Source organism: Pristiophorus japonicus, chromosome 4 (assembly GCF_044704955.1).
Source record: "Pristiophorus japonicus isolate sPriJap1 chromosome 4, sPriJap1.hap1, whole genome shotgun sequence".
Taxonomy (NCBI): Eukaryota; Metazoa; Chordata; class Chondrichthyes; family Pristiophoridae; genus Pristiophorus; species Pristiophorus japonicus.
Window position 1 is genome coordinate 266,162,174 of NC_091980.1, and position 16,574 is coordinate 266,178,747.

Below are 16,574 nucleotides of genomic sequence, written 5' to 3' on the forward strand. Positions count from 1 at the left end.
TTCAGCCTCAGAATGTATGCAGACGCAGGCGTCGTCTGCGTACTGCAGTTCAACGACAGAGGTTGGGGTGATCTTGAACCTGGCCTGGAGGCGGTGCAGGTTAAACAGCTTCCCACTGGTTCTGTAGTTTAGTTCCACTCCAGCGGGGAGCTTGTTGACTGTGAGGTGGAGCATGGCAGCGAGAAGATTGAGAAGAGGGTTGGAGCGATGATGCAGCCCTGTTTGACCCCGGTCCGGACGTGGATTGGTTCTGTAATGAAGCCGCTGATAAGGATCACGGCCTGCGTGTTGTCGTGGAGCAGGCGAAGGACGTTGACAAACTTTTGGGGGCATCCTAAACAGAGGAGGACGCTCCCAAAGGCCTTTGTAAGATTTTACAGACTGAACGGAGGTGTTCCACAAAGCGGTCACCCTCTCCGCGTTTGGTCTTCCCAATGTAGAGGAGACAGGAATAGAGGATGTTAACGGACACAGAAATAAAATGAGTAACAAATTTACAGGGAGAGCCCAACAACTGAGGGAAGATAGTAAGAGAAAGAAAGTGAGGAGCTGGGACAGATCGAAGGGGACCATAAAGCAGAGTTCTTCCGGTGCACTCCAAATCTCTTGCTGTGCCTGCACATGTGGGTGAAGTCTTCCCCACTGCCAAATTCCTTTCCATCCACAAAGTAGTCCACACTGTAACTGATAAACAACTACAAAACCCCAATGAGAAACAAATGAACAAGATCAGTTGAGTAGAATTCCCAGATACGGAATGCCCCAAGCTATCCATGATCAGAGCCACAGGAAAGATATTAGTGATTCATATATTTTAATGAGGTCTCTATTAACCATGTGCAATGCCCTGGACTCCAAAATGTTTGCTTAAGAGGAAGAATTCAAGATGTGGTAGATAAAATAAGTGGAAGAATGTTTTTTGTGCGATTACCTTGTTGAATGTGCAGTATATTGAAAAACATGTGTGGGAGCATGCTGAAAGTGCATCTCATAAACTTTGCTTTGCAAATGAAAGCCTAGAGTCTTAAATAGAGAACAGAACAGAAGACTGAGAGTATAACATAAATGCAACATTGACACTGGAACAAAGATACTTTGTAAATTGAGTTCATCAAGTTACTAAGCAGAAAATATTTATATACACTTATTTCATATTTTTCACTTGTGTTGATGGATTATTGGAATTGGGACTTGCCAATCTAACTAAATCAAAAATTGATGTAAATATACTACTAAATTAATTTGTTTCTACTTTTTATAGTTAAATACGAACTGGGTATATGCCACGAACTGACAAAATACCTTAATTCGCAGAGACAAGGCGCAGAGTATAGTCTTAACCTGATAGCTAGGGAACAGACCTAATATGCCAGCTAGAAAATGTGGTACATAAAGTGGGACTTCTAGTTACACTGCTAATGTTGAATTTCATAATTCTCTCTTCAAATCATAGGTGACTACAGGCTGCCACTTAGGATGCCTGGATGAAAAATCTGAAGGGCGGGGATTCTGTGCTTCTCAGTCTTGGGATCCTGTGACAGGATGGGGGACACCTAACTATCCAGAGCTACTCAAGGCACTCCTTGTAGGCAAAGTTGATCATCCATGACCTGAAGCAACCAAGACAAGGAGTTGCAATCTGAATGTAACCCACATGCCAAATTTTTCCCCATTAACACTTTTGCCTTTTGTGAGTGTGTGCCTATTTAGATCATTATTGTTCTAGTTCAGTGATTCTCAAACTGGAGCTCGTGGACCACTGGGGGTCTTGAGACTTTAAGGGGTGCCCGAAATGTGAATGGGACCAGCAATAGTGCGGCGCATGCTGTTGGCCGTTATAGATTTCCTTCGTCTGCTCAAGTGGCGCAGCAGAGGAGTTCGATGTCAGGCCCAGGGGCCTGGTGCACTCGTACAGCGAGATACTGGTAAGCAAATCGGTGGATGGGCACTGGGACTGAAGCAGCTTTGGAAATGGACATGTAACCTGGATTAGCAGGGCCTCTGACTGACTGAAAATCCCATGAGAGAAGACGAGACGACGAGACACCAGGAATGGATTCATAGACAGGGTAGCTCCTTCCTACCCTCCGCCCTAAGGGCCTGGAATGACGATCAAGCAGCGCTTTGTTTACTGAGTACAGCAGCTGGGCCCGTAACTGGACCCGGACTAAAACCATGGTCCCAGTTACTAGTGGTATCCTGATGGCCGAAATGCCACACAGCAGGCAATGTGTCACTGTGTACTGGCCTGCCTGCGCCGGAATATCCGAGTGGGAGGGGAAAAAAACCCTGAAACACTCAGCAGCTATGCAATGAGTAGGCAGGTGGTGGAGGGTTACACCTGAAACGGTGCCAGTATTCCCACTCCAGGAAGAGCAGGGAGGTGACATACAGTGCAGTTGCTGAACCTATAGGGTTACTCTTCAGCTGAAGGGAAGATAAAAGTTTTCACATCAATATTCATTACATCAGACAGCCCTGGCAAAACTTCATGCAAGTTGCTTTAACACTGATGAACTTTACATTCAGAAATGTAAATGCACAAGGAGTTTATAGTATAATTTGAAAAGGAGTCCTTCAACCAAAAGAGTTTGAGAACCACTGTTCTAGTTTATTTTGTTATTCAATTGTAGGAAAGAATGTTTAACAGCAATCTTAAACAATTTATTCAGTTGTGTTTTTTTTTTATAAAAAGGAATCTACGAACAAGGGGACGGATAGGTATAATCAAATGATTATTGTATTTAAACTGGTATTTTTCTGTGATTGATGCTGCTTAATGAATGCTACCCCCACAATATATTGTCTAAATGATTGCTAGAATTGAGACTTAATTAACTGAATCATTAAATTAATGCAAGTATTAATACTGAATAATTTGTTTCTACAGTTTACTGGGCAAATATGACAAATATCTTAAATCCAAATTCTTAACTTGATGGATTTTGTAACTGGTTTTGCTGCCAGTGCCTGGATGGTTTACATTTACAAATCTTGAATTGTCCAAGTTACAGGTTGTAGTTGTCATATTTCAATGTTCAGCTGAGTTTTCAGTTGGCAGAGTCCTAATTATGTTAACATTTAATATGCTGACAAAATATTGTTGAAAGATTTTATTTACATAATTTGTACATCATATTCATTAAGTACAGAAATAAAGTGCATTTAAATGTGCCCACAGTTGGTAAATGGTAAAGATATTTATACCTATAAGCTTTGTTTCCGGGTATTCTGCCCAGCATGATCAGGCACCATCTGAGAATCAAACACATAGTGAAGGTAACGGTAGATCGCTTCAGCCCGTTGCTGACCAACCTTTGCTCGAGCTGCTATTTCATCCATTGAACTAGAGGGGGCAAAGGAAACATGTGTCAAATAACAGGTCTTTCACTTCACAAGTAGGGAACTCTATGCTTCAAAAGATGTAATACTATATACAATGTAACTAATGTGAAATGTTTTATTTTCAATATATGCAAGACTTACACAGTTGTGTAAAGAAGTGAATCCTTTTAATGATCAACCAGTAAATATTAGATTCAACTTTGGCATCCTTGATATAAAAATATATATACACACACATACAATTTTAATCTTTTAAAAAAAAAACACAGTAAACACAGTTAGTGGGAAAGATAGTATGGAGGAGGTGTTCTGAACACAAACAGGTGAAACATCCTGGGTTAATAGCAGCAGCAACTGATGCCAGCTTCTTTAGTCAGATTGAGCAAATCCTCCAGCCCCATTCTCCCAATGGCATCAGACCTAGCAGATTAAACATTCAAAAAGCAGGTGCTCAAGTTAATTGAAATTCTTAGTGGTTATGAAGATACTGAATTTTCTTGCAATGTCCAGTGTATCTGGAGAACAAACATCCTATGACTGTCTAATTAAATATTGCAATTTGTATCGTGATCATCTCCAGAACTGCACAAAAGTGCAGAGGCTCTAGACAACAGCCGTGAGAAGAATAAACAAGAGACACATGCTTGCGAGGAGGTCAGCTGATTTACCTGTACAGCACTCATGCACAGTTGAGAGCTGCAAGTCATGAATACACAAAAAAGTCACAAATTACTTTGAAAATATATATTCTCACATGTAAGTGAGCTAATGATTTTTCACCTCATTATTATGTTGCCACTATAAATTTTCCCTTATACAACAATTAGACCAATTATTTGAATATGTGAGGTTGTCATTCTAGCAAATACCATCTCATTTGAAAATTAAATTATAATATAATGAAGTACAATATGACCGATTGAAATCAGGAAATAAAATTACCTGTTAGCTACTTCTTTCACAGATTTGAACTGGTGACAGAGATTTAAAGCTGTTATATAACTGATGCCAGGAATGCTGAGGTAGAACTGCAAAATTTGTTGCCGGAGACCTCGAACCTCCAACGGGACAGTAATAGCAGCATTCTTTCTTTTTTCAACATGGGCAAGTTCAGCAAGCAGACCAGCTGTTTCCTCTTGGTTAGAACTAAACAAGATTCGGATTCCAGCAATGGTCAGAGCTGATAACAAGCCATCATAATACCTGGTTCTCTGGAATATCCTGGAAGTATCTCCTGTAGGTTATTAAAATATATAGTTAAACACAATGTACTTTTGCCTCAAATGAAAGACAGAACTATGAATATTCAAAATTATTCTTAAGATTGAGAAAGAATGTTTTTTTATTTATCCGTATTGTGTTTTAGAGCTCACTTTGATCCTTTCTGCATCATTACAGCCAAACCACAAAACTATTTGGATATATCCATAGAAAATAACATCTGGTGATAAAATAGTAACTTCAGCACTTTTGAAAGGGCACAACAAAATTCATCTATAGCACTAATTGGTAGTACAAAGGCTCATGCTCATGTTTTGTCACAAGGTTGTGCCACACTAGACTATATCATGGAGGGGGTGGAAAAAATCAGCTCCCACTGTCAAAAGCCTAGGGAATTATGTAGAAATCTCAACTGGTAAAAGTGTTTGAACTGCTATACTATAGCCTTTAATATTACATTCACTGTTTTCTCTCTACTGAAGGACACCTTAATAACCAATCACTACACTTTAGTGTGTCTGAAGAGCAGTTTATAAAAAGGGCCCAAGAGATGTACACCCTTCTCAAACAGGATCTAACTTGGTACTTTGCATTGTGCATCTACTGTCTACTGGAATAAAATGTTATGGCAACCATGTTACATTGATGTCTAAAATATATACATCTTAATAGGAAATTCTTGTGATGTTTTCATCATTCTGCCTGACAAATAAGTTGAAGAAAGTCTCAAAAAAGAAAGCATAAAGATTGTGAAATGGCATGAGAATCAGAAACAATTTATAAACAAGCCACTCACCTGGTTTAATTCTATCTTTCTCCACAATGAGACACACACGTTCAAACATGGCCTGAAGGTGCTGAATACGGTCTACAAGCTTACTTCGGTTGACACTGTTTGCAAACTCTGATAAGGATTTTCTTTCTACAGCCATCCGATTGCTCACTATATAATCACATCCATTGAGACAACAAATTTCAGCCTTAATGTTGTGTTTAATACGTAGAGAAGAGACCAGGTTTGGCCCGGAGGAGATTTCTCGACTGTCCACAAGAACCTTCAGTGGAGCTATTCCGAGAGATACAGGGTTGGCGATCAGACTGTCTTTACACAGAGGTTCACTTGGTCTTGAAAATGTGGAAATGTCACAGTCCACCACTGATTTTTCCATCTGTAATAGGAAAAACATCTATTTTGTTATAGCATTACTATTACCAACATATATTTGTCAAACACGGGGCCACTTAAAATCTAAAAGCACACCCATAATTAATTTATTGCAGTAAATTAATTGTAGAACTCAACTTTTAAAATTAACTGTTATGTTTGACAAGTAAATTCACAAATGGATTACTGCACAGGATTTAAAACTTGAATCCCTCCCCAGAGCATTCACAAACATTATACAATAATATGATCTAAAATATTACATTCATAATTGGTTTGCCATATTTGTTTTGTTTAGAAAACCAATTCCAATTAGTCTCATTGAAACAGGTGGTGATATGAAACAAGGAATAAAGTAGGTTCCATTTCCTAGTCAGCAGTAAGCATTTCATATGCGGGTGCAGGAATGCGTAATCTGAGCTCCTATACACAAATCAGTAAAATTTTCTTTTTAACTAAATTTAGTCAGCACTTTAAAATAAATTGTCTGAGGGTATATCCAAATAGCTTTGTGTTTGGCTGTAATAGAATTTACGATTAAAGTGTAAATCCATCTGAACAGAGAAAATGTCCCCTTTTCACAAAACTATAAATATTGGAAAAAAAGCACATGGATAGTGAAAATGTTAAAATGCCACATCATTTGGCATGATTAGTGATACCCGCCCTCCTGTATGGCTCAGAGATGTGGACCATATACAGTAGACACCTTAAATCGCTGAATACCACCAACGATGTCTCCGCAAGATCCTGCCAATCCCTGGGAGGACAGATGCACCAACGTTAGCGTCCTCGATCAGGCCAACATCCCCAACATCGAAGCACTGACCATTCGACCAGCTCCGTTGGGTGGGCCACATTGTTCACATGCCTGACCCACGACTCCCAAAGTAAGCACTCTTCTCGGAACTCCTACACTGCAAGCTAGCCCAAGGTGGGCAGAGGAAATGTTTCAAGGACACCCTCAAAGTCTCCTTGATAAAATGCAAAATCCCCAACTTCACCTTGGAGACCCCAGCCAAAGACCGCCCTAGGTAGAGGAGGTGCATCAGGGAGGGCACTGAGCTCCTCGAGTCTCGTCGCCGAGAGCATGCAGAAAACAGGCGCAGGCAGCGGAAGGAGCGGCGGCAAACCAGTCCCACTCATCCTTTCTTTCAACGACTGTCTGTCCCACCTGTGACAGAGACTGTAGTTCCCATATTGGACTGTTCAGTCACCTAAGAACTCACTTTTAGCACCCAAGTTTCAGTTGAGGATTAGAACGTCGCACCTCAGAGATTTGCCGATTTTCTGGAATAAAAAGCTCGCTATTCTCGACTTTCATGAGGCCTCCGCACACAGTGTAGCAGCAACAGCGAGGGGCAGAGCTACAGCCCTGCGCCTAAAAGACTGCCGGCAGCTGCGCGCATGCGCAGTGGAGTCTGCGCGCATGCGCAGTAGCTCCTGGCCCCCAGACTGTGTGTGCGTGTGCATGTGCTGCAGGCTGTGTGGGAGGGGCCGGAAAAACGCCGCCCCTAGCCCTGGCCGAACGAGCTGGCGGGGCGGGTGACCAGCTATGCGGAGGAGAAGGAGATTCTAAGCTCGGATCTGGAGATGGCAAACAAGCAAGGGAGAATGAGCTGGCAAAAGTGACCAAGAAGGACAATGTCGATTGCTCTCACTGACTGAGGCCATCGACTGTTCCTTGGGATTGTCTCGGAGATGTTTGGAGGGGCGGGGGTAGCAGGAAAGCAAAGAGATTGGGGGCAAGACATGAGTAGGATGGGACCTGGGCAGGCTCGTCTGTTTAACGTTGCCCCCTCTTCGCTCACGACCCTATCCCTGGCCGTGTGGTCTGCCGCTGCTTGCATGTATGGGCTGCGTGTGCTTGCTGTTGTGTGCGCTGCTGGAGAGCTCCCGGTGGTCCTGAATGGATAGGTGCTACAGTAATAATTTTTTATTTACTGATTTATTGATGATTTGATTTTTTAAATTTATTTATTGATTGGTTGATTTATTTATCATTTATTATTGTTGATGATGGCTCTTTATTGCTAAGTGAAGTGTTTAATGCTTTGGAAAATCCCCCAACTTCTCTTTCTCTCCCCCCCCCCCAATCTCTGGCTACCTGCGCCTAATTTCTAAAGTGTAAGCAAGGTTTTTCTGAGCATACAAAAGTCGATACTTACTCCGTTCTAAGTTAGTTTGGAGTAACTTTTCGCTGCCTAAACTTGCAAAACAGGCGTAAGTGGCTAGTAACGCCCTCGTTTGAAAAAAAAATGAACAAAACTAAACTAACTCACTAGAACTGGAGCAAACTAACTGCCGAGAATTGCGATTTCTAAGATACTCCAAACTAAACTAGTTGCTCCAAAGAAATAGGAGCAACTCCAGCCGAAACTTGAGCCCTTAAGAGTGGAAGCAATTCTTCCTCGATTTCGAGGGGCTGCCTATAATGATGATGACTGTGATGGTATTTACTTAATGTCACAATCAATTTCATGTACTTTTTAAATCAAAGTTGATCAAAATGCTTTACAGCTCAGAAACTAGTACTTTAGGCACAGCAGACTACAAAAATGTTTTAGTTGAAGCATTCAGTTTCTGCACTTCTTTATCCAACTACAAAAAACTACTGAAACGTTGGTTTCTGTTGACAAACAGTCTGAAGGTAAAGGAAAACAAAAAATGGCTAACCAAATGATTAGATTTTTTAAAAATGGCAATAGTTAATGTTCTTTAGTAATCCTATATTCGGCTGGAGTTGCTCCTATTTCTTTGGAGCAACTAGTTTAGTTTGGAGTATCTTAGAAATCGCAATTCTCGGCATTTAGTTTGCTCCTTGTTGCATTTTCTTTGCAACTAATATATCACAGTTGCTTTTTACTATGAATAAAATTACCCCATGAAATTAAACAATAACATGTAGTATAACAAAACCTAGACCACATACAAGACACCGAACTACAAGAAAGCTCAAAAATCGATGTCAACTCAGTCCATGAGATGTTACAGCCTATAATACAGTACAGCATCATATTCTTTAGAAAAATGTACAAGTAGATATTTCTTACCTTTTTAATGTTTTTTGGATAGTGGGAATGTAGCAAAAGAATTAGGTCCTGCATCTATACAACATATTTTAGGCCAGATGCGATATTGGGATTTATTTTACTGGCTTATTTACTCAATGATTATTAACGTTTGTATAGCAAGCACTAAAAAAATAAATGCATTTTATGAATACTTACAACAGATGTAATACAGTGAAATTTGTCCATTTGTGGTTTACTCTGTGTCTTGTCTTGCATTGAGTTGTATGTAATTTCTGAGGTAAGTGTTGAAGTAGACCTTCTTGAATGTTTTTGCTCTATTTGAAAGTCCAAGGTTTCAGACACTGAAGCCTGGAGATTCAAACGTATGGCACAGCTTCTGTCCAGTGAGCAAGGATTTGAAGGTTTACCCTTTTCAACACCTGCCGGTTGTTGCGAAGTAATTTTTGAAAAAGATTTCTTCAAAGAGCCACCTCCTAAGCTGGGTTTTGAAGAACATAAAATCATTTTTTGCTCTTCCGTAGTCTGTTTACTTTTGCTGTTTTGTACCAAGTATTTTCCTGGCAATTGATGGTTCATGTTCACATCTTGTTCTTCTTCACTGGAATCATTCAACACAATGATCCGGCTGCCTTTCTTCTTTTTGGTCAAGTCACCTTTAGCATTCTCGATTTCTGCCATTTTTGTTCTTGCTCTGTGCCTAGTCGCATACTGTTTGTTACCTCCAATGGGAGTGTCATTAAAGAGATCAAAATTAACAATCTCATCACCACTTAATTCAGTTTTCGTATCTTCTTCATCTTCCTCCCGAACACAAAAGCTGTCTTCTATATAGGTCTCATCCTGTTCAGGAATCTAACAAGAAAAGCTGAACATTACCACCAGAGAGAGAAAAAGTTCATATATTTATTAGAGTTTAATATTCCAACACTAACAAAACAAAAGAAAGCAAACCGTTTAGAAGTACACAGATCAATCATAATTTGTAAAAAGAAAAGATAATTTAATGTTTGGATGTACCCTTCAGCAGAACTAATGAGTTAAACTTGAAATGTTAACTTAGGAACATAGGAATTGTTCGGCAAAAAAGACCAAACGTCCATTTAGTTTGCCTACCACCATTCTGGCACTCACACGATACGATAATGGAGATGTTTGCTAATCATGGTAATGAATCACCATCAATTAGTTACAACAGACCCAGACACGAGGCAAGGAAAAACCCCCAGTGGTGCAAAACTTTAGAAACCATAGGTCCAAAGTCACCGGTTACTCCCAAGCAAGCTACACATACTATATGCAATGTCTCAAATTACTCATACACTATCTAATTTGCATTTGAATGAATCAACACTATTCACTTCCACCATCTCCCTAGGGAGCCGGTTCCATAGACTTACCACTCACTGAAATAAGGTTTCTACAGATTAGTTTTGAATTTACCACGTTCAAGGGCAGCCTGTGTCCTCTGGTTCTACTGTTCTGGACAAGGTGAAACAGTTGGTCATGGTCTACATTATCTAGTCCCTTTAGAATCCTATCACCTCTCAAGCTTCCCTTTTCCAGTGAGAGCATGCCAAATTTATGCAATCATTCATAATCCAATCCCTCCATCCCCTCAATCATTCACAATGTTCTCTTCTATAACGTTTTAATACCTGCAATATTCCTTTTGTACTATAGAAACATAGAAAATAGGTGCAGGAGTAGGACATTCGGCCCTTCGAGCCTGCACACAATTCAATGAGTTCATGGCTGATCATTCACCTCAGTATTCCTTTCCTGCTTTCTTTCCATACCCCTTGATCCCTTTAGCCGCAAGGGCCATATCTAACTCCCTCTTGAATATATCCAATGAACTGGCATCAATAACTACATAGTATTTCAAGTGTGATCATACCCTCACTATTTTGGCTCAATATTAACCTTTTAATACATCCCTACATCTGATTTGGTTTATTCACTGCCACCAAGTATTGTTGCAATAACTACAACTTATTGTCAACCAGGACCCCAGATCTATTTCATTTTCCATATTCATTATTTTCTTTCCATTTAAGTAATAGTTCTTTCCTGGATGTTTTGATCTGTGTGAAGCACTTTACAGGGCCCAAGTTTCCCCAGGAGTCGCTCCTATTTTTTTGGAGCAACTAGTTTTTCTTTGGAGTATCTTAAAAATCGCAATTCTCCCCATTTAGTTTGCTCCAGTTTAAGTGAGTTAGTTCAGTTTCTTTTTAGTTCAGTTTTTTTCCCCCAAAAGGGGGCGTTATCCTCTGGAAGTACTCTCTTGATCAAATGGTATAAATCCTCTGGAAGGTCTGGAGCCAGCCCCTTGGACTTCAGTATCCTGAGGATCTTGTTCCCGGTAACAAAACGCACCTGGGCAACACCATGGGAATCCCTTTTTTTTTGATTCAGTGAGTTTGGATTTTCTTGTTTCAAGTTCTGAGTCCATTCAATCTTTTCCGTTTGGAAGGCTGCGCCCATCTTCAGGATTCATCGCCGGGGCACAACAAGAAACTCTTGCATAAGCAAAGCATTCATTTCATGGCGACCGCCCCAATCCTGCCCCAAACAGTGGGCAACTTTAAACTGACAAGCCTGCCCAGGTCCCAACCTATCACCTTTTGCCCCCAATCTCTTTGCTTTCCTGCTCCCCCCACCCCCCCCGAACATCTCCGAGACAGTCCCAAGGAACACTCGATGGCCTCAGTCAGTGAGAGCAATCAAGGCTTCGACCACATTTCCCAGATGCTCCCGGAGACCACGCTCTGCTGCACTTCGAGAAATCTCCATCTTGTTCAGAATGAGTTCGACGTCTTCCTTCTTGGTCACTTTTGCCAGCTCCTTCTCCCTTTCTTGTTTGGCTTTCTGTTCCCGGGATCTCCTGTCTCCGACGATGGACATTGCCATCTTCAGGTCCGAGCTCAGGATCTCCTTCTCCTCCGCATAGTTGGTCACCTGCTCCAGGAGCGGCGTGCTTCGGGCCCCTCCCACACAGCCTGCAGAGATTCGGGGGCAAGGAGCTACTGCACATGCGCACACACTCTATCGCGCAGGCGCAGAGGTCCCGGCACTGTTTTCAGCGCCGGGACCTGGCTCCGCGCCCCCCACTGGATGTGGTGCGCTACGCTGAGCCGGAGGACATCCAGAGGAGCGGGGAGAATTCCTCGATAAGTTTTAGGCGCACTTTTTGTTCCAGAAAGTTGGCGCACCTCACGTTCTAAGTGTCGTGGCAAACTTTGGCCCTTTATTTCTCTACATTGAATTTCTTCTGTTGTCTGGCAAAATTCACAAGTATATTTAAATCCTCCTGTAGATCATGTTCAGCTTTACAATTTACTACCTTCAGTTGTTTTGTATCAGCTGCACATTTCGCCACTGTACTTGTGACATCTAGCTCCAGATTATTCATGAAGATATTAAACTAAAGAGGCCTCAAAACAGATCCCTGTTGAGACCCCATTGGCAACATTCTCCAAGGCTGATGACAATCTCTGTACCACCATCCTCTGGGTTCTATTGGTCAACCAAATTCTGTATTCATTATAAAATATTTCCACTGATTCACATTTTTATTATTTTCTGTAACAACAAGTGTTACTGAAATCCAAATACACCATTGCCTTACGCCCAACAAGCTCCTTTGTCACACCCTGAAAGTAAAACAGTCATCCATCAACCCCAGAAATCACTTCCCTGTCTTAATAGTAGAGACATTATCATCTGGCAAGTTAAAATCTCCAACTAGTATAATTTATTCCTTATTAATCATCTTCCTTATCTTATTTCACAGTTCCAGATCAAGGCTTTCACCCTGGTTTAGAAGTCTATAGCATATACTTAGTAATAGTTTACCTCTTACCATCTATTAATTCTACCCAAGGTGATTCTGTGTCGCCTTTTTGCTTCTACAAGATGTAAAAATGGAGAGAGTAGCAAAAGTAAACTTTGGTCCCTTAGAGGCAGAGACAGGAAAATTGGCAAAAATGTTAAACAAATATTTTGTATCTGTTGAAGTGGGACAAGTGGGGCTAGGCTAACATTATGATAGCAATGTTTGAATTGTTAGTAAAGTGTATCTTTGAAATAAACACTGTAGATGGTAATGGTTCTTCACCGAGGCATGCTGGGATACTTGGCTACAGCTATCTTTAGAGACAGCTAGTTTATTCAGATGCTTGGAAAAATAAAGTGTTATTTAGAAGCTTGGGAAAATTACTCATTATGTTCAGAACATGATAAGGAAAATGAAGGCCAATCGGTGCCATGGGAACTAGAAGGAGTTAAGATAACGGAGACACCTGCTGGGCTTGAATAACTCCATTGATGGGGTATAAGTGTTGAAGCAGTGTGTACTGATTTATGACTGTCGCAAAACAACCCAAATTACAGTGTATTATAAAAGTATGCTGCAAACTCTATTGTTGAGTGTGGTATCTCAGGCAAATGAGGATCGTTCCCTTGCACGTGCTTGAAAAAACTCTTTACTTGCTGAACTCAGTAGACTTGTGAGTGGTTATCTTTACCACAACACTGTCTTCAAAGTAGAAGACACAAAAAGCATATAAAAAATGGTGGAGAACCAAAGGTCCAATAAGGATGAGGAATTTAACGTCATTAATAAAAGTAGAGAAAAAGTACTAAAGAAACTAATGGGACTAAAAGCCGACAAATCTCCTGGACACGACAGCCTACATCCGAGGGTTCTAAAAGAGCTGGCTGCAGAGATAGTGGATGCATTGGTTTTGATCTTCCAAAATTCTAGATTTTTGAACGGTCCCAGCAGATTGGAAGGTAGCAAATGTAACGCCGTTATTCAAGAAAGGAGGGAGAGAGAAAACCGGGAACTACAGGCCAGTTAGCCGGACACCAGTCGTTGGGAAAATGCTGGATTCCATTGTTAAGGAAGTGGTATCAGGGCACTTAGAATATCATAACATGATTAGACAGAGTCAACATGGTTTTATGAAAGAGAAATCGTGTTTGACAAATTTATTAGAGTCTTTGGAGGATGTAACTAGCAGGGTAGATAAAGGGAAACCAGTGAATGTAGTATATTTGGATTTCCAAAAGGCACCAGATAAGGTGCCACGTAAAAGGCTATTACATAAGATAAGGGCTCATGGGGTTTGGGGCAATATTAGTAGTATTAGGCAGTCCCTCGTATCAAGGATGACATGCATCCACACCAAAAAGGGATGAATTCACAGGTGTTTCAATGAGGGATCCATCATTCCAGGTCCAGAACTACATATTGAAAGGTGGAAGATGCCAGTGTGTAGATTCTTTTAACGTGGGGTGGCCGCTGCACACCAGCCACCACACGGGCTTGGCAGAGCTAGGTCTCGATCCAGTGGCAAGGGTTAACCAAGACAACTGGAGACCAAGCTCTGCTGCACAAACTGAGTGCACACACATACTCCTACTGTCCATAGATCGCAGTGTGTACTGGCCTGTGCTGCCCCTGGGTCCTCGCCACTTCTGGGCCTCGAACCCTGGCAGGCCCCGATCACGACACTCCTGGGCCCTGATCTCTCACCGCTTCTCTGCCTTGATTAAAAATGGAGCCTGCTAGCATATCAGCGAGTTCACACTGGGTAGAGACCGTTCACCTGCTTGGAGTGTGGGAAGGGATTCACTCGGGATAATATAGTAGCATGGATAGAGGATTGGTTAAAGGACAGAAAACAGAGAGTATGGATGAACAGGTCTTTTTCAGGTTGGCAGCCTGTAACTAGTGGGGTGCCGCAAAGATCAGTGCTGGGGCCTCAGCTATTTACAATCTATATTAATGACCTAGATGAAGTTTGTTGACGATACAAAGCTAGGTGGGACAGTAAGCTTGAGGAGAACACAAGAGTCTGCAAAGGGATATAGATAGACTAAGGTGAGTGGGCAGTAAGGTGGCAGAAGAGAGTATAATGTGGGGAAATGTGAGGTTAATCACTTTGATAAGAAGAATATAAAAACAGAATATTTTTTAAATGGTGAGAAACTTTTAAATGTTGGTGTTCAGAGAGATTTGAATGGCCTTGTGCAAGAAACACAGAAAGCTAGCATGCAGGTACAGCAGCAATAAATGCAGCAAATGGAATGTTTGCCTTATTACAAGGGAGTTGGAGTACGAGAGTAAGGAAGGCTTGCTACAATAGTGCGACCACACCTGGAGAGTTATGCACAATTTTGGTCTCCTTATCTAAGGAAGTATAAACTTGCCTTGGAGGCAGTGCAACAAAGATTCACTAGATTGATTCCTGGGATGAGAGGGCTGTCCTATGATGAGAAATTATGTAGAATGTGCCTATACTCTCTGGAGTTAAGGTGATCTCATTGAAACATATAAGATTTTGAAGGGGATTGACAGGGTAAATGCTGACAGGTTGTTTCCCCTGGCTGGAGTGTCTAGAACTAGGGGACATAGTCTCAGGAAAAAGGTAGGCCATTTAAGATCGAGATGAGGAGGAATTTTTTCATTCAGAGGTTTGTGAATCTTTGGGATTCTCTGCCCCACAGGGCTGTGGAAGCTGAGTCTTTGAGTATATTCAAGGCCGAGATAGATAGATTTTTGGAATCAAGGGCAAATCAAGGGATCTGGAGATCGGGTGGGAAAGTGGAGTTGAGGTTGATGATTAGCCATGATCTTAATGAATGGCAGAGCAGGCTCAAGGGGCTGTATGGCCTTTCTCTTGCTCCTATTTTTTGTTATTTCCTTTTTTATATCCCCTCACCTGTGTAAGAAATCATGAAACCAAAGAAATTATGAATTGTAAAAGAAATAATGGTTTTATAAAAGAAAAACTTGTGCTGACTCAGCAGGCACAGAGAACCAAAGTTGTTCCGAGGTCAAGACAGAAAAACAGGCCTTCACATAGCTATGGCGATAAGGGATTTGGCAAGGAGCCTTAAAGATAAACAGGCTGTCTCTCATTCAGACAGAGATAAGGAAGAAAATGACCTCATTAGGTACCCTTTTTCCCCTGTGATTGGACAATTGAATGGGTAAAAAAATGATTGATGCAAGGTATCCACCGGCTCATCAAAATAAGGTATAAAAACGGGCAACTGAGAGAAACAGGCAGACTGGAGAGAGTTTCCTCAAGGTGGATCTCATGCGGGCTTTGGCCCAACACCTTGGTCAAGCGCAAACCTCTGGGGTGGATCCCCCATGCTGGCTTTGGCCTAACACCTTGACGAGCTCGGGATCAGTTTAGAGACCACTGATCTGCCTCAATGTCCGTCCGTTCCATTCCGGAGCCTAGATCGTTCTCATCTGTCATGGCTTGTATGTCTACTATATCTATCTTAATCATGTGTTGTATTGATTATGCTTAAACTGTAGCTCTTTAATAAAACGCCTTACAACTCCTAAGAGCCTTTGGGTAATGTGTGTGTGACCTGTGATCCAAATTTTACACCTGCGCCTCAATACTGGAGTTTATATTTTCTGCCACACCACCTCAGATATAGTCTCTTCTATTCTTCCAGATATGTACCCATTGATTGGAATCATTCCACCATGTCTGTGATGCTAGTGATGTTCAATCTATCACCTCTTGCAAGACATTCCAGATCACATATCTTATTTGTCGGACTTCTTGCATTAATGCAAGCACTTGCTTTTTAGCTTTCCCATTTATTGAGTTTTTCTCCCATCATTGAAATTAGGACGCGACTGCTGCCAACGAACCGAAAGCTGCGTAGAAGCATTCTGCACTTGCGCGTTTCTGGTTTGTTACGGGAGCAAGCTCATTAAAACATTTTAAAAAAAAATCTGTTTAGGGAGCGGGCTCGTTTAAAAAAAAAAAGCT

At 41.3% G+C, this 16,574-nt stretch overlaps 2 protein-coding genes across 3 annotated transcripts in view; one reads left to right on the plus strand and one right to left on the minus strand.

Annotated features, from left to right (window-relative positions):
- tpp1 (tripeptidyl peptidase I) overlaps positions 1-5,232 on the plus strand; it is a 38,084-nt gene extending 32,852 nt beyond the window's left edge. The window contains exon 13 of the mRNA XM_070879414.1: positions 1,454-5,232. Coding sequence (XP_070735515.1) covers positions 1,454-1,609 — 156 coding nt within the window. The 3' untranslated portion in view covers positions 1,610-5,232. The remainder of the gene's footprint in view (positions 1-1,453) is intronic.
- The window catches only part of fancm (FA complementation group M), a 175,910-nt gene continuing 162,443 nt past the window's right edge, over positions 3,108-16,574 (minus strand). For both annotated transcript variants that reach the window (XM_070879411.1, XM_070879410.1), the window contains exons 20-23: positions 8,962-9,618; positions 5,363-5,735; positions 4,288-4,579; positions 3,108-3,346 (exon numbers count right to left, since the gene is read on the minus strand). In XM_070879411.1, the coding sequence (XP_070735512.1) occupies positions 3,208-3,346; positions 4,288-4,579; positions 5,363-5,735; positions 8,962-9,618 (1,461 nt within the window). In that variant the 3' untranslated portion in view covers positions 3,108-3,207. The remainder of the gene's footprint in view (positions 3,347-4,287; positions 4,580-5,362; positions 5,736-8,961; positions 9,619-16,574) is intronic.